Below are 24923 nucleotides of genomic sequence, written 5' to 3'. Positions count from 1 at the left end.
TACACACACTACACACACTGTACACACTATGCACACACTGCATACACTATGCACACACTATACACACACACTACATACACACTGCACACATTATACACACACTACACACACAATATACACACACACTGCACACACTGCATACACTATGCACACACTATACACACACACTACACACACTGCATACAAACACTATACACACCCTATACACACACTGCACACACTATACACACTATACACACACACTATACACACTCACTATACACACAATATACACACACTTTACACACTATACACACACTGCATAAACATACATTTTAAAAAAAATTGCAGCTGTTTTTTACATTTCAAAGTTGGGGAGGGGGGTGCCAAATAAAGGATCCGCCCCGGGTGCCAAATGCTCCAGGTACGCCCCTGTATAGAGGGGAGCCATGTTACTCTGTATATAGAGAGGAGCCATGTTTACACTGTATATAGAGGGGAGCCATGTTACTCTGTATATAGAGGGGAGCCATGTTACACTATATACAGTGGAAACATGGCTCCCTCTATATACAGAGTAACATGGCTCCCTCTATATACAGAGGGGAGCCATGTTTACACGGTATATAGAGGGAAGCCATGTTACTCTGTATATAGAGAGGAGCCATGTTTACACTGTATATAGAGGGAACCATGTTTACACTGTATATAGAGGGGAGCCATGTTACTCTGTATATAGAGGGAAGCCATGTTACTCTGTATATAGAGGGGAGCCATGTTACTCTGTATATAGAGAGGAGCCATGTTTACACTGTATATAGAGGGGAGCCATGTTACTCTGTATATAGAGGGGAGCCATGTTACTCTGTATATAGAGGGGAGCCGTGTTACACTGTATATAGAGGGAGCCATGTTACTCTGTATATAGAGGGAGCCATGTTTACACTGTATATAGAGGGGAGCCATGTTTACACAGTATACAGAGGGAGCCATGTTACTCTGTATATAGAGGGAGCCATGTTTACTCTGTATATAGAGGACTGTTTGCGGTGCGTTAAACGGGGAGTTTGGTCTGTCACTGTGAAGCGGGCGTAACCCTTACACTACCTGATCGATACAACATCATACCTGATGTTTTAAAGCACGTTATTCCAAACAATTTAGGAATGTTAGGTGATTTATGCCCTTTATGGATTAAAACCAGACTCTGCATCAACTATGGGCCATGGGAGTTTTGCCATGGATCCCCCTCCGGCATGCCACAGTCCAGGTGTTAGTCCCCTTGAAACAACTTTTCCATCACTATTGTGGCCAGAAAGAGTCCCTGTGTGTTTTAAAATTCGCCTGTCCATTGAAGTCTATGGCGGTTCGCACGGTTCGCCCGTTCGCGAACATTTGCGGAAGTTCGCGTTCGCCGTTCGCGAACCGAAAATTTCGGGTTCGCGACAACACTACTCGGAATAATGGAATTGTGCCGAACACCAGATTGGCCCAAATTAATCCGAATTGCATTTTGGTTTCGAAATGAATCTCAAGTCTAAATGCCGCCAGATCCCAGAAAATGGAAGAAAAAACACATAATAAGGTTAGAAGCCTCCTATAGAGCGTACCTGTATAACACAAACTGTGTTTTTATATCAATATCTAACCCTAACCATAAAACACAATTCCACAGGTATATGATATATGGGAATGCACATAAGGAGATCTTAGGAAAGATACTTTTTCCATTTTGCACGTAACTGTTTAAACATGCAAGATGCAAACACTGTCAAACATGCAAGATACAATTATCGGGTATTTTATACTACGCACAAGGTGGGGCTGGAAGAGTGATTTGTGTAGACAAAGGCATTTTACCTTTTGAAACCATTAATATATTTTAAAAAATAATCATATGACAAAAAAAAGACAAAATTGCAACAGCCTAGCAATATGTATAACCCTTTGATTGCTGGTGTGTTAAGAAAGTTGCATAAGCCTCTAATACTCCGTAAACCTACTTTCCCCTGTATATATATTCTGTTTAATTAACCCCTTTATTGCTAGCTTGTAAGTACATAGGGGGACAAAAACCATCCCTCAGCAAAAGAAGAGGAAATATAGGCTGCTTCATTTCACTGAGCAATTTTCAGCAGAGAGTAAAACCCAGCGTGAATACTGCTCAGTGTTACAGCCATTTCGAAGACTGCGATTTCCACCAAACAGCCCAGCCAAGCACACATCAAACGTAAGGTCACGATAGTCTACAGCGAAAGAGGCTGCTTTATCCTAAGGGTGGCGAAGCCACAGGGCGAGATGGTATTTAGTATGACAGCTTGTACAGATCAATAGAGTCAAGTGACCTTTTCATTTTGAGTAAGTCCTTAAAATTTAAGCTCACTTCCTGATCGTCCCGGATTTTCTCACACATCCAGACTTGTTTATGTTTCAACACAACCTGTTCTCATCAGACAATCTGTGAGAACAACAACTCGAGTATACAGCTCGAAAATAAAGGAAAATAACACAGAGTGCTCATCGAGCTGTCTAGAACAGTGGTCTTCAACTGGTGGTCCGAGGACCGGTCCGCAAGAATTTACTGCTGGTCCGTGAAAGCTGTCACCATGCTATCAGCCGGGGTGAGACGGCCCTGCTGTCTGCCTTTCTCGGGCCGGTGGGGAGATCAAAGATCTCCCTTACCGGTCTCCTGGCTGTTTGTTAAGGGAGAGGGAGGGAAATAGGTCCCAGGAGACTGAAGGGCAGGAGGAGGATCCTGGAAACTGTGATCCTTCCGTGAACAGGTAGGTTGGAGCGTTGCCGTGCGTTACCACACAGCGCTGTGCTCGCGGGAAGAAATTATCGAAGTTGGCCTGAAGCAGGAGGAGCTGCAGGCTGAAGTGCACACGCCACCACAGGACCACCAGGGATTGCAGTGATATGTCCACTCCTTCCAGGCTAGAGGTAAGAAGAGGGGCATAGAGCTTTTAAGTAAATAATATCCTTTTGCTTCCTTATCACCCCCCCACCACCACAATATAGACCTCTCACACACACACACACACACACTACACCACTTCACACATACCCTGCAGCCCCTCACACATACCCTGCACCCCCTCACACACACTCAGCACCCTCACAAACATACTCTGCACCCCTCACACACACACCCCTCACATACTATGCATCCTTTCACACACACTGCACCACTCACACATACAAACTAAACTCCACCCTCACACACACTCAGCACCCCTTCACACACACACAGCACCCTCACAAACATACTCTGCAACCCTCACACACACACCCCTCACATACTATGCATCCTTTCACACACACTGCACCACTCACACATACCCTGCACCCCACACATATACAAACTAAACTCCACCCTCACACATACACATACACAGCAACCTCTCACACACATACCGTGCACCCCCTTACACACACCTTACCACCTCACACACATACTGTGCACCCCCCACACACACACACACACAAACTGCACCCTTGTTAAAAGGTTGCAGAACACTGGTCTAGAAGACATCACTTGATTACAGGTTCATGGATAATTTCACAGTGATATCTACAGGAGACCTGCTGTTTGACACACGGGGAGATTTAGTATGTGTTCCCAAAAATGGATGTTTCAAATCTGTAACAATTAAAATGTTTTTTAAAGGAGTCAAAGTGTTTAATTTCTTTGTATGTTCCCCTCCAAATTTTCTACACTATTAGGCAACACTAACTATAAATAATGCAGCAATAATTAATGTGCGCAATGTTTCCATGGCAAAATTGAAATGTTGCACGAGGACAGAGGAAGACAGAAAACAGTGTGGCTGCCAAATGATATACATAGTACTAATAATGAATGGAATGCACTATATAAAAAGTAATGGGAAAAAATACTATGGAAAAAGTGCAAAATAAATTGTAGGGAAAAAATGCAGATGCTAATTATTCTGTGACACCTAGATAAATTTCCATCACATTCTCTGTACCTGCCCACCATCCTGCATCTGGTGAGTTTAATCCGATTTTGGAGCTGTGGAAATAACAGTGCATTCCAGAATGGTGTATAACATTTTATTAATTGCAATAGTAAGTTTGTGGTATACCTGTTACAATGTAAGTGAGACAGCCACTAGAGGAAATAGGGGAAGGCTTAACCCATTCACATACATAGCAGTTTCTCTGAAACTGCTATGATTATAAAAAAAAATGGGTTAACCCTAGCTGGACCTGGCACCCAGACCACTTCATTAAGCTGAAGTGGTCTGGGTGCCTAGAGTGGTCCTTTAAGAGCTAAGCCTTCCTTTTAAGACATCTTTACCCTATATATATATCTTATGACACAAATAGTGCATATACTAACCATTTACATAACCACATGGCAGAGTCAATTTTTTTGGTAATTTAAATGTTTATATGTTTTTGTCATCATAAACAGGATAGAAAAAACTAGAACTCGAAAATAGAATAAACCAGGGGTGAAAGCCACATTTAGAGAATAATTATATTTAAATAGTTTTTAGAGTTACAAAGCTGAAAAGAGACACGTGTTCATCAGGTTCAGCCTTTCTCACATTTGTTTTTTATGTTGATCTAAAAGAAGACAACAAACTAGGAAAAATTCTCTCCTAACTCCAGAATGGCAGTCAGATATCTCCTTGGATCAAGAAGCTTTTACCCCACTAATTAGAAATGATATCCCTGTATGTTTATGCAAGTATTTATCCAATTGCTGTTTAACCCCTTAAGGACCAAACTTCTGGAATAAAAGGGAATCATGACATGTCACACATGTCATGTGTCCTTAAGGGGTTAAACATTTGTATAGACTCTGATAAAACCACCTCTTCAGGGAGAGAATCCCACAGCATTATGGTTCTAACTGTAAAAAAATCAATTTCCTTTGCCTTGGACTAAATCTCCTTTCTTCCGGTCTAAATGCGTGACCTTGTGTCCATAACTTTTCTTTCGCAAAATTCTAAAAGCAGAGCAAATCTGTTAAAACATTGCTTTTCATGGTTTGATCTTCAATTTTACAATGGATATTTAAAAAAAATATCTTAATCCACATCACCGCTGATATTTTGTAACTGTTGTGATACTATAATTACCGTGTTAAAAATTGAAAGACATCTTGCGGTAGTACTATGAACACGCACTTCAGAGTATCCTTCCTTTATTGAATGTCTTCTTCTACTGCATACATTCTATGTTAGTTCCTTCTCCACAAACTGAGGGTTGCCTATTTTCCTTTCTAACCTATTTACATATCATCCAGAAAAAAAATTAGTATTACATCTGGAAATAAATTGGTGCTATTTTCTTCTCATTGCTTTTATCACAAGAAAAAAGATTGGCGTATCAAGTTAATTGAGATCATTAGCGTGCAATTGCCTGCGGGAATCATTGAAGCAGAATAGACGCAAGCAAACAAAGGAAATCATTCTAGCGTGATTTGCAGTACTGTGACAGAACTGCAGATAGAGATTTGCTACTTGGCGGCAGTGACTTGGTCCAGTGGGTCACAACATCCACAAAAGACAAATTGTCACTAGTGTCAAAATATAATCTGTGCAAAAAGAGCACTTACTGGGAAAACATATAGCTTCAAATATCATAAGTTAGTCTTCCACAAACGTTTAACAAAAAACCTTCTTAAATCTGGCTGGGTGAACGTGACTGGAGTTACAGGTGGCAAGTTGTCCATATATGGCATGGCAAATGGTACATCTAATATAAGGACAATAAATTGATACCTGTTATTACGGACCAGGTGCTGCCCTATTAACCACGGGAAGAGAACATGCTGACGAGGCAGTTCAGTAGTCACAGTAGTAGAATATTCCTAGATGAGTCATTATTACAGTCCAGATCATTCAGAACATTGTAGCAAAATATACTTGGGTCTGCCAAAGAAACACTCCAGAAAACACTCCAGACTAAGAGACTACATGTTGCATGTTAGGATAAAGATCCACTCTACGTCTGCAAGTCAGCATTCACATTAGTCAGCAAAACACTCGAAATGTGGAAGAGATATTATTTAGTGCTGAAAACCACGTAGACTCGATAAACTTGACACACTCCAGATGAGCAGTTGTTGGACCAAACATTATCGTGTGGAAGGTCATTGAACAGCCTTTCACTGTGCGAAAGATCCAGTCTGATCTACTATGAGGAGCAAGATGAAGCTATAGCGAGTACATGATCATCTGAACAGGATGGCAGAACAATACAAAACACTGCTTGCTGTCATTGCATGGGTTTTTCTGCAGATCGTTGGGTGAGAATATGGCATAATCCATATAAATCCTTGGATCTATTTTACCTTGGCTTCAACAGAAGTGGCAGCTATTGGTCATGTGGGCAAGTGGCTAGTGATGAGCATAGAATGTGAAGGCAGATAAGAACCATTCGGCCCATCTAGTCTGCCCAATGTTCTAAATACTTTCATTAGTCCCTGGTCTTACCTTATAGTTAGGATAGCCTTATGCCTACCCCATGCATGCTTAAACTCCTTCACCGTGTTAACCTCTACCACTTCAGGTTGAAGGCTATTCCATGCATCCACTACCCTCTCAGTAAAGTAATACTTCCTGATATTATTTTTAAACCTTTGCCCCTCTAATTTAAGACTATGTCCTCTTGTTGTGGTAGTTTTTCTTCTTTTAAATATAGTCTCCTCCTTTACTGTGTTGATTCCCTTTATGTATTTAAATCATATCCCCCCTGTCTCATCTTCCCTCCAAGCTATACATGTTAAGATCCTTTAACCTTTCCTTGTAAGTTTTATCCTGCAATCCATGAACAAGTTTAGTGGCATGAGCACTTCCCTCTTTCTACTGCTAATTCCTCTCCCTATACAACCAAGCATTCTGCTAGCATTTCCTGCTGCTCTATTACATTGTCTGCCTACCTTTAAGTCATCAGAAACAATTACCCCTAAATCCCTTTCCTCAGATGTTGAGGTTAGGACTCTATCAAATATTCTGTACTCTGCCCTTGGGTTTTTACGTCCAAGATGCATTATCTTGCACTTATCCACATTAAATGTCAGCTGCCACAACTTTTTCTAGTTTACCTAAATCATTTGCCATTTGGCTTATCCCTCCTGGAACATCAACCCTGTTACATTTCTTAGTACCATCAGCAAAAAGACACACCTTACCATCAAGACCTTCTGCAATATCACTAATAAAAATATTAAAGAGAATGGATCCAAGTACAGATCCCTGAGATACCTCACTGGTAACAAGATCAGTTTCTATAGATCTGTAGAAGCCAGAAGCCGATTGCACCGGCCATTCATTTACTCAGTGTCAGCTGACCCAATTCAGACCATGAATGGAACTCTGTGTATAGAAACCTGCATAGAATTTGAATTATGATGACACCCTAAATACCTTGCCTTCACCTCCAGCAATGTTTCCCAGTGAAATGCTGCACATATAGACTCCAGACACCATGACCATTTCAAACCGCTTGTGTGCTTTGTTTGGGCCCAGGAGATAAACAAACATCTTGAACTCTGTTTGCTGGAGTAGCATAGAAACTAACTTTGTTAAAGGGACACTATAGTTACCAGAACAGCTTAATGTAGCTGCCCTGGTGTATATAGTCAGTCCCTGCAGGCTTTTTGCTGTAAACACTGTCTGTTCAGAGAAAAGGCAGTCTTTGCATTGCTGCCTAGGGACACATTCGGTGGCAGTCACCTTGATGGCCACTAGCAGTGCTTCTTGGGTGTGCATCACTGCTGTTCAGCGTCTCTACGCAATGCATGGAGGTGCTGAACATTTCCCATAGAGATGCATTGATTCATCAGAATGAACGATCTCAGCCAATCCAATGCTTCCACATGGAGCTGTGTGGCGCTGGAATTATGTCAGTTTTCACTGTATTTAAAGAGGATAAGGGGGGCTAGGGGGCTAAATAGTGTTTACTGTTGTTCCTGACCCTATAATGTTCCTTTAAGAGCCACACAGGATAATACAACTGTTACAATGTTTAAGGAGATCTTAGAGATAATGGAAATTATCCAATGGAATTCAAATCATGATTCACATCACTTTTCCTTTATTTTATTTTTCACTTTACTATTTTTTTTTATCTATGCCCATTGTACATCATATCGGATAGCTGGGAGGGTGGGGGGTGTAAGTGGAGGGGACAATCCGGCATTACTGGACTTTCCACGGTTTTGCATGTGGCGGTATAATGATTCTAGAGACATGATGAAGACAAACCCCAGATATCCAACGCCATGCAAATGATCTGCAAGTCTAAATTAGTCTAAATGAGTTTCTAATCAGGAAAGCTCAAAACAGAAACATAGACATCTCTAAATGAAGAGAGACTAAACCTGTGAGTTTAACCACGGTTTATCTGCCTAGTGCGAATGTGGTCCCAACATAGATTGAGATCCCAGAGCTTGTTAGGTTTACATCTTTGCTGTCTGTATGAAGTGTTTTACTTTTCCCGGGTGCCAGTAATCAGTGATATATCTCAGTTGCCGGTAATCAGTCACTGGCTATCAGTGCGTCACTTACACTGTATGTATGAGTGAATAAGCACGTCTTCCATACAGAATGCTCACCTAATGCTAAAACCGGGACTGAAATAAGTCAATTTTTACGAAGCATGAGTTGCACCTTCACTTTTACCAAAATCTGTATGAAAATAGTGACATTGATACTACCTAACAAGAAAAATGTTTCCTCCAGCGCTTGGTTTCTACACGTTTTACATAGAGTTGATCTAACTGGGCATCCATGACCCTGACGTCGGTTCACCGGCTGTCCTTCCTTGCACCACGTTTGGTAGGTTACACCCCGCAAGACTAGCCGGTTTGGAGATGCTCTGACCCAGTTGTTTAGCCCTCACTCAGATATTTTCACTTGCCCATTTTTCCTGCTTCCAACACATGGAATTGAAGAACTGACTGTTCATTTGCTGCATAATATATCCCACCCTGTGACAGATGCCATTGTAACGATATAATCAATGCTATTCACATCACCTGTCAGTGGTTTTAATGTTGTGGCTGATCAGTGTAAGTAGCAGGTAATGGCACATTAGGTGAAAATGGAAAAGTGTTGGTGTGCATTGATCGCCAGTAACCTTTGTGGAAACAACCACATTTTGGATTTGACAGTTTTTTAAAATAAATGCTTTGGTAAGGAAATATGGGTACATTCTGAAAACGGAATGTATAGCTGTGTGCGCTCATATGGACCTTAGCCATCAATCGAGTTACACAGCAGGGACAGCTAGTTAGCATTGTGATATTGCAAACAGGAAGAGATACAAAGTAAATCCCGCTGTACACAACAATAGGTTTAAAACAGAACCCTATAAAAGAGAAGGCATTTCATTTTGCTAGAAAATAAAACATGACAAATATGTTTTCAAGAGACAATAAGCAGAATCAAATTGTCCATTGTTAGTTCATCATATATAAAGTTAAAAAATAAATATGCAAAATTTACTTTAATTAAAATAAAAAAAATGTAAAAAAAAAAAAAAAATACTTGAAAAATTGTATCACATGCACGAACAAACACTGCAGCTGACAGACTGCAGGCAGACCAGCCGCTTGAATAGAAATGGGGGAACGGACTAGATTTTACTGCTCCAGCCAGGAATGCAGGCTGCATAGCTGCAGTACTAAGTGACAATATCTTCAGTTATTAGCTCTTTTTATCTGTAAGAGTGGGTGCAGGGTACTTTCTGCGCGTTTGGTGACAATGTGAAGTGATTATAGTAGTTACGGTTAAAATATAATGTCTTATTTTGCCCTCTACCTGTTTATAGCCATTGCACCTGCATCCATCTGAAATATGTATGAAGATCTTGAAGGGGACTGTAATCAGCCTACACTGGGAAAGGAAAACTTTGGCACTCCGGATACTGTGGACTACATCCCCCATAATGCTCTTACATCCATAATGCTGGCAAAGCATCATGGGAGGTGTAGTCCAAAACATCTGGCAAGCCAAAGGTTGCATATGCCTGGCCTATAATGTTATCTCTGTAACAGATATTAAAGGGTGTTGACCAGCGCTCAATAATTGATACTGAAGAAATCAATAAATCCTTTACATTCCTTTTGCCGAAACACCAACATACTAAGAAGGGCTGTATAAAACAGGATACGTTAGTAAACATAGTCAGTTTATTCTCTAAATTGAGGACAGTGGATAAATGACAAGAAATTGCAAATTTAAATCTAAATATCGATCCTGGAAATAAATCCCCAAATCATAATTTTTTCCACGTTCGCTTGTCGATTCTCCACAGTTGACAGTTTAGTCAATCTGCCCCTAAAAAGAATTTGAATTACTCCAAGAAAAACTGATTTAGTCATAGAATGAATGCTATCCAGGTCTCAGCCTATACAATTAATCTGGGGATAATACGGTAATTATTGTTTCGATATTAAAAAGTAAGTTTTAGAAGGGGAAAACTTACATTAGCAGATAACCTTTCTAAGGAACCTTTTCATGCCATTTGGCAAATTACAACATTTCTAACATTTTAAAAGGGTTGGAGAATGATAAAACTAATGCCAGTCCATCCTCAGCCAGATACACACGTATTGTAATGGAACTGCTCCTCAGAGTAACAGAGCTTCTCTGATCAATAGGGTCAATGGAATGTGTGTAATAAATTGCAAAGGAGTCTTCCAAATGAAGCTTATTAAAAGTACAAGGTTAATGACACACACACTTCCTAAACGGTCTGGTACAACCTCCCAGATAATGACACAGAGGGGAAATATATGCACTTCATTCTTTAAGTCCTAGTGACAAAGTTTCGACTCATCACAGCCTTTCTCAAGAAGGAGATGTTGCTTTTTGGTGGTAAAGAATAAATTCCATATACTCACCTTCCGAGTGCCATTATAGGTCACTCAGCTACGCAAGTCAATACCGTTTATATCATCCATGCCCTTATCCCTGCTTCGAGAAAAATGAATCATCATAGCTTACCTTGACATGTACATTGTTGAAAATGTCGATATCTACCAGGCAGGCGACCAAAGAGCACACGTCGTAGCCCACACTTCGAGAAGGCATTTTTTTTCTGTCCGTTACAACGTAGCCAGCAAACTACTAAAGCCTAAAAGTTGATGGAAAAACCACCTGCGTAACAGTCCTCGTTCTCAAGATTCTCCAGATTGGTTCTCCTTAGCTTCTCCGTAAAATGACCATGTGAAATCCGGTGCCAGTTTCTGCCAGGGACAGCTGTGCCGTGCCTTTCTCCCTGTGTGTGCTTTCACACTGAACAGGCAGAGCATAGTAACAGCTCCAGACCGTCTCTCGTAGGAATGACATCACCACCGAGACTGACATAAGCTTAATCTATTTTTTGAAGCCTTTTATCTGCAGGCTGTGCAGTGGAGCAAATTGAAAATGATTATGTACTAAATCTAAAACACCGACTTCAATCCATTGAGGACTTAGTCACTAACAATGCAGTCACAGTGCTGGCCGAGCTAGCCTGGGTACCAAATCATTTATGCCATCCTTTATACCGGTGACAATGATGTAACAAGATCTAGATTGTACTTAGTGTGCCAGATCTGCCCAATAATTCTAAGTGGATTATACAACTGGCCATTAAATCACTATACGGGGGATGTAAATAATTTTGTGTCTTAATCCAGAAAAAAAAAAAAAGGTTTTATGTAAAATGTGAGTCATTGACACAGATTCCGTCTGAGCACAAATAAATTGCAGCACCCTTAATCATTTAATTTGTTTCACAAATTGTGCAATTATTGCTGGTCCTATTCTTTAATTAAATGTAAGAAAAGAACACTCTGACGTCTTAATAATAATACAGAAAAAAAAAAGCAAGAATGACACAAATAGGAAGATTTATCAAGACAAACAGGAGCAATTCTAGGGCATAGTGCTTTATCCTGTGAAACACTCTCCTGGTTTCCATGGTAATTGCACCTTGCTCCAGAAGAGAACCTGTCTTCCCTTTGGTAAAGGTGACCTTCAATCTTTGATGCCTAGATTTTGGAGAAGAATGAGACCAGATGCTTTTGTCTTGCTGACTGTAACTGGGGACACCAGAGAAAATAAACAGACTATTCAACAGTCCATATTCTGTAAAGCTGTACACATAAAGCAGGGGTCCTATACATATACAGTCTTGTAGGATGTGGATTTTTAATGGTGTGTATATACCTCCCATCCCTATTTTGGAGGGATGTCCCCTATTTTTGGTCCAAATCCCTTTGTTAGTTTTTTCTAACCGAATGTCCCTCTTGTCCATATTGTTGGTATGTCTGAGTGAATAACAGCTCCACAGCAATAATACTGACAGTAATGTGTCTTTAAAGGGACACTATAGGGATCCAGACCACTTTATCTCATTGAAGTGATCTAGGTGTAGTGATCCTGTCCCCTTTATAAGGACACTGTATGCACCCAGACTACATCATCTTAGAGAAGTGGTCTGGGTACAATGTCCCAGTCACACTTAGTCCTTCAATGTAAAACGTTGCAATTTTAGAGATACTGCAATGTTTACATTGCAGCACTAAGACGGCCTCTAGTGGCGCTTCCGGGATCTTACTCTGCATGAGGACATCCAGCGTCGGTATAATCTCCATAGGAAAACATAATGTGCTTGCAGTGCATGCGCATTAGGTCCCCCCCCCCTCCATCGGATCACATCAGAGGAGGCGGAGCACCAACCCAGCCCCAAGGAATATCGGCGCTGGAATCAGGTACATGACTAAAGGGTATTTTTAACCCTTTAGCTGCCAAAAGCACAAAAGAAAGGGGGTGAGCACTATATTGTATTCCTAACACTATAGAATCCCTTTAACCATGCAATGTAAAAACATTGCCTTTTTAGAGAAATTGCAATGCTTACATTGCAGGGCTAAGACTGCCTCTAGTGGCTGTCTCCTGCACCACCTTTTACCAGTTTAACTCCATGAAATGACGTTGGACATCCTCACGCTTTGCATGAGAACATTCAGCATCTTTAATATTCCCAAAGGAGAGCATTGATTCAATGCTATCCTATGGAGAAGGCCTAATGCACTTGCGGAAGGTAATTTAACACTGGAATCAAGTGGAAAAAAAGGTTTCTAACGATTTCTTGACTGTATTCCAAACACTATAATTTTCCTTTAAACTACAACAAATGTATTTAGAAATCAGTCTGTGTAAATAAGATACTTTGTTCTTGTTTTAACCCCTTAAGGACGAGTGACGGACAAAGTCCGTCACTCAGGGGATTGCCTTAACGCCGAGTGATAGACCTCGTCCGTCACGCGGTAAAATTAACCCCAGATCGCCGCAATCGCGGCGGTCGTGGGGTTAATGGTGCTCCGGTCTGCCTCTGTATTAGAGGCAGACCGGGAGCACCCGATAGTGCTGCCCCAGCACATGTGCCCGCTCTGACAGCTGACAACCACTTCCGGGTTCAGTGTGAAGTGCAGGGAGACTGATCAGTGCTGATCCTGCCCCCTAGTGAAAAAAAAAATTATTTTAATAAAAAATTAACCCCTTCCCTGCCAATTGATCACTGACTACAGTGATCAATTGGCAGGGATTACATTTTACTATGATCTGATTTTTTTTTTTTAACCCCTGAGGGTTAATTAATTTTTTTTTTTTAACCCTCAGGGGTTACATTTATTTTATTAATTAATTTAAGTATTTTAAAATTATATATTTAGCTAGCTGGGGAGGGTGGAAGTTAGTGGGGAATTGGGAGATTTGGTGTTAGGCTAACTAAGGGTTAACGTTAAAAAAGTTTTAAAATAAGCTTTAAAAAGTTAAAAATTAAGTTAAAAAAAGTTTTAATAACGTTTAAGTAAAAAAAAACAAAAAAACACCCCCCTTTACCCAGTCCAAATAAAAATTAAGCCCTTCCCTGCCAGTCGATCACTGCCTACAGTGATCAAAACACAGATCACAGTATTATACTGTGATCTAATTTTTTTTAACCCCTGACGATTAACTTTTATTTTATAATCCTCAGGGGTTCAATTTATTTAATTAACTAATTTAAATATTGTATAATTAAATATTTTTTTCTAGGTGGGGTGGGTGGGAGTTATGGGAAAATGGGGAATTTATGGTTAGTGCTGCTTACTGCTAGTTAGGGGTTAACAGTAAAAAAAAAAGCTTAGAAAAATGTTAAATCTGTAAAAAAAAGTTTTAAGAAAGTTTAGAAAAGTTTAAAAAAATTAATAAGCAAAACAAAAGTTTAAAAAATAGTTTTAAAAAGTAAAAAAAGTTTAAAAAGTTAAAAAAAATACATTTAAAAAGGCTCATTACCACTACACCTAGAACAAACTAGAGAAAAAATGATCCCACGCTAAGGTTCAAAATATGCCTTTTGAATTACCCCAGGGTGTATTCTTTAATAAATAGTATGTGTTTGTGGGGAAGTTTCAATAACCAACCATCTAAACTACTCCAAATTGGAACATGGACACAGCGTGAAACTTCAAAGATAGAAAAAAACGGAATGGCTGCGTCTCAAATGTGCCCCTTCAACATCCACATATACCTGGCAAAGGTACATACGAGGGTATTGCTGTAATCAGACCACATAGCTGAGCAACATATGAAGTATTATACAGTCGTAGCACACATAAGGTTTGCAAAATATACTGTGTAAACTCACTTTGTGTGTCAAAAAGGCAGAAAAAACGCTTAGTACCACTACTCCTGGTACAAGCTAGCGGAAAAATGATCCCACGCTAAGGTTCAAAATATGTCTTTTGAAATACCCTGGGATGTCTTCTTTAAGAAATGGTATGGCTTTATGGGGTAGTTTGAATTATATAGCCTGGTAAAATACTCTAAAATGGGACATGGGCACAGCGTAAAAATTTAAAGTTTGAAAAAAACTGGAATAACTATGTCCCAAATGTGCCCCTCCGATGTCCACATATACCTGGCAAAGGTACATACGGGGGTATTTTTGTACTCAGCTGACATAGCTGAGCAACATATGAAGTATTATACAGTCGTAGCACACATAAGGTTTGCAAAATATACTGTGCAAATTCACTTTGTGTGTCAAAAAGGTAGAAAAAACGCTTATTACCACTACACCTGGTACAAGCTAGCGGAAAAATTATCCCAGGCTACGGTTCAAAATATGCCTTTTGAAATACCCTGGGGTGTCTACTTTAAGAAATTGTAGGCCTTTGTGGGGTAGTTTGAATTTAAAACCTGTGAAGATGCTTGGAAATTGCACATAGGCCCAGCGTCAAAATTCAAAGTTCTGTAAAAACTGATATGGCTTGGTCTCCAATATGGCACTGTAGCTTCACAAAATAGTGCCAAAGACATTCATTGGGGATGTCTTTTTACTCAGAAGACTTAGCTGAGCATAATTTGGGGGTTTTGAACTTAGTGGCACATATTGTGGCGAAACCAGCTTCGCCACTGTGAACTGGAGAGGCCTGGCTGCTAGCCTCCTGCCCTGCGACTACGGCCCCTGGACATATTGCTCTATAAAAACTATATTTGGGCATGTAATGATTTATATTACTGCTACTGGGCCTTTAAGGGCCATCCGTGAACTTATTGGGACTTTTGTGATACTGTACCTTTAAGACTGTAGAACATGGTACTTCAACCCTGCTTAATATCCTGTATGTATTTATGTGTTGAACTAACCTGGGATATAGATATGCAGTATTCATCTGACTGTTCGGTAGAATCACTCCATTCAGTATATTGAGTGAAACTACCGAACAACCAGACCACCCAGGAATAAGTGTGCCTCCAATTACCGTTTGCAACAATGTTGCAAACAGGTAATTGGCAATCCAGTGTAATGTATTCCTTGTCCTCTGGGTGGCCGCCATTCGGGAAACAAACACGTGGCGGCGGCCATCTTAAACTACCGAACAGCGGTGTTTTGCCGTCGAGTGTCTGGAACTAAAATCGGACACTTGACTAGGCAAACACCGCTGAGACCTCCATACTTCCAGAAATTCGTATAGAAACTACCGAATGACCCGCCGTTCGGTAGAAAGAAACTCACGAACTAGGGGATTCATGCGAATCCCCCTTAGTCTCTATAACACCAGTAATTCGTCTGTTTCATTCACTTGTTTGTGACCGACCGCAGGGCCAAAATGCATGGAACTGTTTTCGGATACTTTGCCCATGCGGTCGGTCAAATCTTTGGAAACCCATATCTCCCGAACCATTCATCCGAATGACTTGAATTTTGAGTATGTTGTCCCCCTGAATAAGGGCTATCCAGCGAGGCTGGATTTAAAGGTGCACCCCCTGTATTTGGGGTACATCCAGGAATTGGGGAAAAGGGTGTACGGTATAATTATGTTAAGTGTTAATCTAAGGGGAGGAAATGTGTGGGAGGTACATCCCTGTGATTGGTTAATTTCATCCTCCCCCTGGGAGTGTCCTGTATGTACTTGTTTGTAATAAAAGCCAGACTGGGTGTCCCAGTCCTGAGTTCCTGTTTTACCCTCAAAGTGATGTGTCGTCTCATTATTGGGGGGAAGGATTTATTGCATGCTGTTCCAGTTGATTGCTAGGAGTACAAGCCTATTCGTATGGTTCCTATTCAATGGTCTACAGCATTCATATGCTTGGGAGAATTTAAAAGGTTTCTCGGATTCAGTGTTCGTGTGTCTCCAGTCGGGAGAATGGTGTTTGCAGTAGCTGCCTGTGCATCTGTAAAGGGGATTATCGCCTAAACTGGGTTTTATCCCCTTTTGAGCAAAACGGTCCGTTACACATATGAAATATACAAAATGCCCAGCAAAAATGCAATCCGTATGTAAAAAAAATGCCCCAAATTATTTTTTACCACATACTTTGGCATATATTGGTGAAAAAATGGGGGCATGCTAAGGCACAATATGCACCTTATGAGATACCCTGGAGTGTCTACTTTTACAAATGGTAGGCCTTTGTGGTTTTTTTTTTGAACAGTCAAACTGTTATAATACCCCAAATGGAAGCATAGGCTCATTAAATCCGTCTCTCAAAATTCTACTGTGAATACTGAAAAGGACAGGTCTCCTATATGGCACTGTAGCTTCACGAAATAGTGCCAAAGACATACAATGGGGGTACCGTTGTACTCAGCAGAAGTAACTGAACACATAATAAAACTTTGTACAGGAATAGCACACACCAACTTTACAAAATACACATGAGAAGTTCTTTGTTATAAGTTTGTGTGCAAAAACCCCCAAAAAACACAATTTTACTCCAATATTTAGCAGAGGTTGGCGGTAAAATGGCTACGTAGAAAGTGTCAAAACAACCTGAGGTAAATAGCCTGTGGTGTCTACTTTATATAAATATATACTTTTGTGTGGCAATTTTGTTTTCTTTTATGGCTATTAAGCTTACAAGACAAACATACCAAATTCTAAAATCGCTCCACAATAAAAGTTTATTTTACTCCTTGTGCTTTGTGACCTGTAACTACCAAAACAAACTTAAAATCCCAGACACATTATATATTCTGTAAATCAGAACAACTAAATGAATTTATTTTTAATTACTTTCCTTAACCTGCACTAATTGTGCACACATTATTATTGCAAAAACTAAAAAAAACACATTTTTAATTTTTTTGCACTTTTCTGTATTTTTTTATAATAAATAAGCATGTATGTATGTATATATATATATATATATATATATATATATATATATATGTTACATCAAATTAAAGCCCTTTCTGTCCTGCGTCGGTGCAATAAATTAGTCAAATGCAAATTGCAGTTGAACACAAACAGCAAAAAATGCCGTTGTCATTAAGTCAAAGACAAGCTTCCGAAGCTCTGTCCTTAAGGGGTTAAATTACATTTTAGTTGTTTAAATTGCTATTAGTAAGTCACCTAAAATTTCTCATAACAGCCCCGACCCTGGGCACACACTCGCTCACAGTCCAAAAATTCATATGCCCCTCTTTGTCCATTTGAAATATTTCTGTCTAAGGGTCCTAATTGGGCTTAACACCCCTAAACCAGTATTTTGCTGACGGTTGTCTGCTGTAATAGTTATATTTTTGGTTTCAGTAGGCTATGCATCACCAGATTAGTCATATTTAATAAAACACCGGAGCAGAAATAACTTGGGCTTAGGTACTCGGTGGCCGCTCTGCACACACAGGTACAGCGAGGTGACAGGTGACAGCACACATTGTGTCTGATGCACAGAGAGGTCAAGCCATCTCGCAATGCTCAACGTATTCCCTGGGCCACACAAAATGACTTTTAAAAGAAAGGTTCTAAATACTTCCTTGGAAACCAGAATTATAAAGTCTGCAGAAAACCAGTTATCGCCATGGATGCATCATCAATATTATTTCCCTTCTAAGTCCTTTGTGCAGCAACAAAACAGACAAATATCTGATAAGGACATCATGTACTGAAAGCAGAGAGCTGGAGATGCAGCTAAGCTAGCAAAGAGAAATGAGAACACTACGGAAACATGTTTAAATCTCACGGCTGCAGGGCTTACTTCTGGCAGTGTCAAGTCAGTTAATGTTTTGGGTAAAAATAAAGGTGACAATGTGATGGGGTTACTGTGTGCGGGAGGTGCCTGTGTGTATAAAGGTGACAATGTGATGGGGTTATTGTGTGCGGGAGGTGCCTGTGTGTATAAAGGTGATAATGTGATGGGGTTACTGTGTGCGGGAGGTGCCTGTGTGTATAAAGGTGATAATGTGATGGGGTTACTGTGTGCGGGAGGTGCCTGTGTGTATAAAGGTGATAATGTTATTGTGTGCGGGGGGATGTCTGTGTCTGTGTGTATAAAGGTGACAATTTGATGGGGTTACTGTGTGCGGGGGGTGTCTGTGTCTGTGTGTATAAAGGTGACAATGTGATGGGGTTACTGTGTGCGGGGGATGTCTGTGTCTGTGTGTATAAAGGTGACAATTTGATGGGTTACTGTGTGCGGGGGGTGTCTGTGTCTGTGTGTATAAAGGTGACAATGTGATGGGGTTACTGTGTGCGGGGGATGTCTGTGTCTGTGTGTATAAAGGTGACAATTTGATGGGGTTACTGTGTGCGGGGGGTGTCTGTGTCTGTGTGTATAAAGGTGACAATGTGATGGGGTTACTGTGTGCGGGGGGTGTCTGTGTGTATGTATAAAGGTGACAATGTGATGGGGTTACTGTGTGCGGGGGTGTCTGTGTCTGTGTGTATAAAGGTGACAATGTGATGGGGTTACTGTGTGCGGGGGGTGTCTGTGTGTATGAATAAAGGTGACAATGTGATGGGGTTACTGTGTGCGGGGGTGTCTGTGTGTATGTATAAAGGGGACAATGTGATGGGGTTACTGTGTGCGGGGGGTGTCTGTGTGTATGTATAAAGGTGACAATGTGATGGGGTTACTGTGTGCGGGGGGTGTCTGTGTGTATGTATAAAGGTGACAATGTGATGGGGTTACTGTGTGCAGGGGGTGTCTGTGTGTATGTATAAAGGTGACAATGTGATGGGGTTACTGTGTGCAGGGGGTGTCTGTGTGTATGTATAAAGGTGACAATGTGATGGGGTTACTGTGTGCAGGGGGGGCTGTGTGTATGTATAATGGTGACAATGTGAGGGGGTTACTGTGTGCGGGATGTCTGTGTCTGTGTGTATAAAGGTGACAATGTGATGGGGTTATTGTGTGCGGGGATGTCTGTGTCTGTGTGTATGTGTAAAGGTGACAATGTGATGGGGTAACTGTGTGCGGGGGGTGGCTGTGAGGGATGATTGTAAAACTAGTGGAAAAGTAAACAAAATATTCAGGGGATTCTGGGAAAAGACTGCTCCCTTTAACCCTTGCAGAATGATGTATTACTTATTGCAGACAGCAGTGAATGGGTTAACAATTGTTATATGTGTTCGTTACTCTGATTTGTGAAAACCACAGAAAGCTTTCTTCTTAGTCAGCAGAAAGGTTAAAGGGACACCATACTTACCAAAACAACTTTAGCTTAATGAGTTATGGTGTATAGAACATGCCCCTGCAGTCTCACTGCTTAATCCTCTGCTATTTAGGGAATAAATCACTTTGTTTATGCAGCCTAGTCACTCCTCCCAGCATGTGACTTACACAGCCTTCCATAAACACTTCCTGTAAATAGTCATCTAATATTTACACTTCCTTTATTGCAAATTCTGTTTAATTTAAAACTACTTATCTTATCTTATAGCTTGCTAGACGCTGCAGGAGCCTTGTGTGTGATTAAAGTTCCATTTACAGAGCAGGGAAAAAACAAACTTTTAAAGTGATTTCACTCCTAAATGGCAGTGAATTGAGCAGTGAAACTTCAACGGCATGATCTATACACATAAACTGCTTCATTAAGTTAAAGTTGTGTCGGTGACTATAGTGTCGCTTTAAATATTTTTTTTAAAACAAGCAACTTGTTCACAGGAAAGCAGAGCTGGGGCATTGCACATGTAAGGCTATATCTAGAGTTATCTTAGAGCCAAACCTCTAGAACACGGCAATTATATGATGCTTTGGGAAGACCCTTGATACTTATAATCGAGAGTCCCTCAGCATTCCTGATAAATTTCTAGATCAGCTCACCTTAAGACTTTGGAAATTAACAATAATGATGAAATCAAACTATTTAATCAGGACCCGTACATTTAGCTTGTCTTCCATGTATCTTATGGGGTCTACTTGTTATTATTACCCAAATTTATGGTGCTTGTTTTATCAACCTTGGAAGGAATACAGGGTGACCTCAATGGAATCGTAAGATGAGTTACATATTCTATCCACTCGGCTATCTCCCCGGGTTTAACAATATTAATAACCTGTCATTCCACTGTCTGCCTTTCGTTAAATGTGGTAATTAACATGCAGAATCTTAAGCTGACAGGAATAATTTGGGATAATTGATTGAGTCATCTTTATTTAATCATAAATTTCAGTTCTGATACACTATTAATAAAGAGATTCAGATACACACAAACTGTTACACATATACACACACAAACTGTTACACATATACACACACACACAAACTGTTACACATATACACACACAATATGTTACACATATACAAACACAATGTTAGACATAACACACACGTACACACTGTTCCAAATGCAATAAAAACAAAAAGCAGTTTATTCCCCGAGCCTCTAGTTACTTTCCTTGCTGCCCAGTGTATCTGCTCTTACAAACTCCATTGTTTGGATTGTTGTCACGGTAACCCACCGCAAGGTCCTAAACTCCAAAGCTCAGAGGAGCCATGCTGGCACCAGAACAACTACAGCTTATTTTATTTGTTCTGGTGAGTATAATCATTCCCTTCAGACTTTTTGCAGTAAAGACTGTTTTTTTCAGAGAAAATGCAGTGTTTACATTACAGCCTGGGTATACTTCCACTGGCCACTCCTCAGATGGCTGTGGGAGGTATTTCCCTTCAGTGTATCCAGCCTCTGCATGGAGACACTGAACTTTCCTCATAGAGATCCATTGATTCAATGCATGACATAGGCACCGTCGTTATTCGGCAGGTGTTAGTTTAATTTACCTTCAATAAGACTCGGACACCAGTTATTCTGTTGGAGTATAACGTCCACAGCTTTTATTAAATCTTAAACAAATTAACATATTTAGGGTCATTGTCATTTCAGACATTTCGTTACTATCCCCCCGCACAATACCCCTGACAATGACCCTAGCACTTAAACAATAAATAACATTCCAATAACATTTAATTGATAACACACGGCCTACCAAAGAGGCCCCAACCAAACGTTACTGAAGGGGTGTACCCAGACACCCCTACCCCTTAGGTTCGTAGCCACCGAAGAGCTTGAACCTACCAACACTCTTATCCATCTGGCCTACTCCAGCCTAGGCCTTGGCCTATCCACTTCCAATTCCAGCCAACTTCCGACTTTTACCATGCCCTGTTCCCGCCACTGTGACCAAACGGGAACCTTACCAAATCCTAAAGGGAGGGTGGGAGGGACAAAGAACAGGTAAGTGAAATTCTGTTAAAAATGGCCCCTCTCTTAAGATGGCCGCTTTTTAAACTGCTCCTAGACCACCCCCACGCTGCATTAGCCTAAGCCCACCCCTAAATCTTTTTCCCTGCCCACTCTCTGGCCCTGTCAAGGCCCACTCCCCCTCTGCGCTGTTCCATGGGCTTCATTACTATGACGAGATGCTAATTGGCCAGAGCTGTGTTTGGCTTGTGCTGGCTCTGCGCCTGATCTGCCTCCTTGACAGTCTCAGCCAATTCAATGGGAAAACATTGTGATTGGCTAAGAGAATCACTTCTGACGATGTCAGCCAAGCAGGCGGATCAGGGGCAGAGCCAGCAGCAGCAGAGTAAAATAAACGAAAGATTTGTACTATATTTATCAGGACAGGGGGGGGGGGGCAGGTTGCTAGATGGTTGTTTTAACATTACAGGGTCAGGAATACATGTTTTTGTTCCTGACCCTTTAGTGTTCCTTTAAATTTAGCCATAGTATTTGGCTCGGTGTGCAAATTATCATTTAGGGTTAGAGGTTGTATTTGCAGCCAGGTTAAAGGTTACTACTTACATTTATGGTTATTGCTGACAATAATGCAAGATAAAATGAAAATCGGATTATAAATTACATTAAAGGGATGCTGTAAGCACCAAAACTTCTTTAGCCTAATTAAGCAGTTTGGGTCTGCTTGTGGTCTCACCGCTCAATTATCTGCCATTTATTAATCATCATAATTGCAGTCAGTTCCACAAAGCCAATAGCATTGTGTTAAAGCCAAAGGCAGGGAAACATTGGAAATACTTTTTTTATATTTGACTAGCTCAATGTGCATAAACAATTGTATATATTTTTTTTAAATTGCACCATTTCAATGTCACTTTAAAACTATTGCAAATATAATAAATTGATTGATCCACTTTACTGTCTTTGCTAGGTAGAAAAACAACTTCAAAATGTTTCTTTTAAATAATACAGCATTAAAAAAAAAATGCCTATTTATTAAACTGCCAGGCCGGCCCTACAGGGCTGGCGGCACTACTTAGGCACCAGTCCAGTGGTAACTGGTGGATCAAAGAACTCCGTTACCTGCCAGGCCACACACCCACTTCTCGTATAGTATCAGAGCAACACTCTAATACTCTCCCCAGCACCAGAGGGAAGGAACGGTCTAGTTTTTTAAAAATATATATATTTTTTAAATATATATTTTCCCCTCAGCCCTTATCCTCAACTACAGCCCCTAACCCACCAATGCAGCCCTTAAGCCCCCAGCAGCCGTTGACCCCATTGCAGCCCCTAAGCCCATCACAGGCCTAACTACAGTCCTTATTTCCCCAGACACAACAAAGACAACAAATATTTAAAAACAGTGATTATCTGGTTTGTTTTAACTGAAATTGAAAATTAAGACACCTCTCCCCCAAGTAACTCAGCAATTAAATAAAAGTATCACTTTCATACAGCGATAGACAAGTTCGACATAATCCATCCATGTTCTGTAACAAAGAATGTGACGGCAGATAAGAACCATTCGGCCCATCTATTAACCAGCCGTTAGCACTCATAGGGTGGGAGGATGAAAACATGCTTTAATGGGGATAAACATGCTGACACCTTGTGCGTTAAGTACCTTCTTATCACAAACAAACATAAGGAGCAATAAATATCCTGCCAGATCCATCAGTTTAAATCTCTGCCCTTGTCACGTTTCTACACCAGACTGTTTAATGTTCCCATAAATAGGCTGTGTTTCAGCAGGTGGAAAAGAGCCCCCTGTGAGCAATCATATGCTCCATCTGCCTGCAGCGAGCCTGTTATCATCATAGCTCCTATATACTGATCACTCAGGGAGGCTGGTGAATAGCTGGCGCTGGACATTAAAGGGGACACTATAGGCACCCAGACTTAATCTCATTGAAGTACAGTGTCCCTGTCCAACTTAGCCCTGCAATGTAAAACACTTTTAGTGCTAAGACTGCTGCAAGTAGCGGTCTACCAAACATCCACTTGAGGCACTTCTAGCGGTTTCATGAAGTTTGACTCAGTGAAACGACACTGGATGTCTCCAAGCTGTGCACGAGGACGCCAAGCATCTTCAAATGCCCATAGGAAACAGTGGCGTCACAAGGGGGGGTCAGAGGGGGCCATGGCCCCCCTACATAATGCAGTGCCCCCCCTTGTGCCGAGTGCTGTATTTACCGCGAGGCTGACAAGGCATTTGCCTTGGGTGGCACTTTCAGGGGAAGGCAAAAAAAAAACGCCACCTTCAGGGCCCTCTGAGGCTGGCATGAGGTGATGTAGGCGGGCAGCGAGGGAGCACTCTCCCCTGCTCAGCTCCCTCGCGCGTACCTCACTGATGCCGGAGCCAGGAACCGGATTATGATGTCACTCCAGTCCCGGCATCACTGAGAGGTGCGCAAGGGAGCTGAGCGGGAGGATGAGAGCTCCCTCGCCACCTCCAATTTGAGCCTGCCATCCTGACCGCCTGCACCCGTGCATGCCAGCCCTGCCAGCAGCAGCCCCACTGGACCCCAGGAAGAATCCACTCCAGCACTCCCAAAGGTAGGGAGGCCAGGTGGATTGAAATGTAAAAATGTTGTAAAATGTTGTAAAAGTGTGTTAGTGTGTGTGTGTGTGTGTGTCTCCATGTGTGTCTGTTAGTGTGTTAGTCTTAGTGAGTGTGTTAGTGTGTGTTAGTTAGTGTGTTAGTCTTAGTGAGTGTGTGTGTGTTAGTGTGTCTGTTAGTGTGTTAGTCTTAGTGAGTGTGTGTGTCTGTTAGTGTGTTAGTCTTAGTTAGTGTGTGTCTGTTAGTGTGTGTCTGTTAGTGTGTGTCTGTTAGTGTGTGTCTGTTAGTGTGTTAGTCTTAGTGAGTGTGTGTTTGTTAGTGTGTCTGTTAGTGTGTTAGTTTTAGTGTGTCTGTTAGTGAGTGTGTGTCTGTTAGTGAGTGTGTGTCTGTGTGTGT

General features: G+C 41.0%; 1 protein-coding gene across 3 annotated transcripts in view; it reads right to left on the bottom strand.

Moving 5' to 3' along the window:
- The window catches only part of RCAN2 (regulator of calcineurin 2), a 92054-nt gene that overhangs the window by 37054 nt on the left and 30077 nt on the right, over positions 1-24923 (bottom strand). Inside the window, exon 1 of one of the 3 annotated variants that reach the window (XM_063442062.1) lies at positions 10971-11111. The exons of the other annotated variants lie outside the window; for them this stretch is intronic. Coding sequence (XP_063298132.1) covers positions 10971-11057 — 87 coding nt within the window. The 5' untranslated portion in view covers positions 11058-11111. Of the gene's footprint in view, positions 1-10970; positions 11112-24923 lie in introns of those variants that run through there. 3 annotated transcript variants of the gene reach the window in all.

This window comes from Pelobates fuscus, chromosome 2, assembly GCF_036172605.1.
Source record: "Pelobates fuscus isolate aPelFus1 chromosome 2, aPelFus1.pri, whole genome shotgun sequence".
NCBI classification, from domain to species: Eukaryota; Metazoa; Chordata; class Amphibia; order Anura; family Pelobatidae; genus Pelobates; species Pelobates fuscus.
This window is presented reverse-complemented; position numbering and strand designations above follow the sequence as displayed.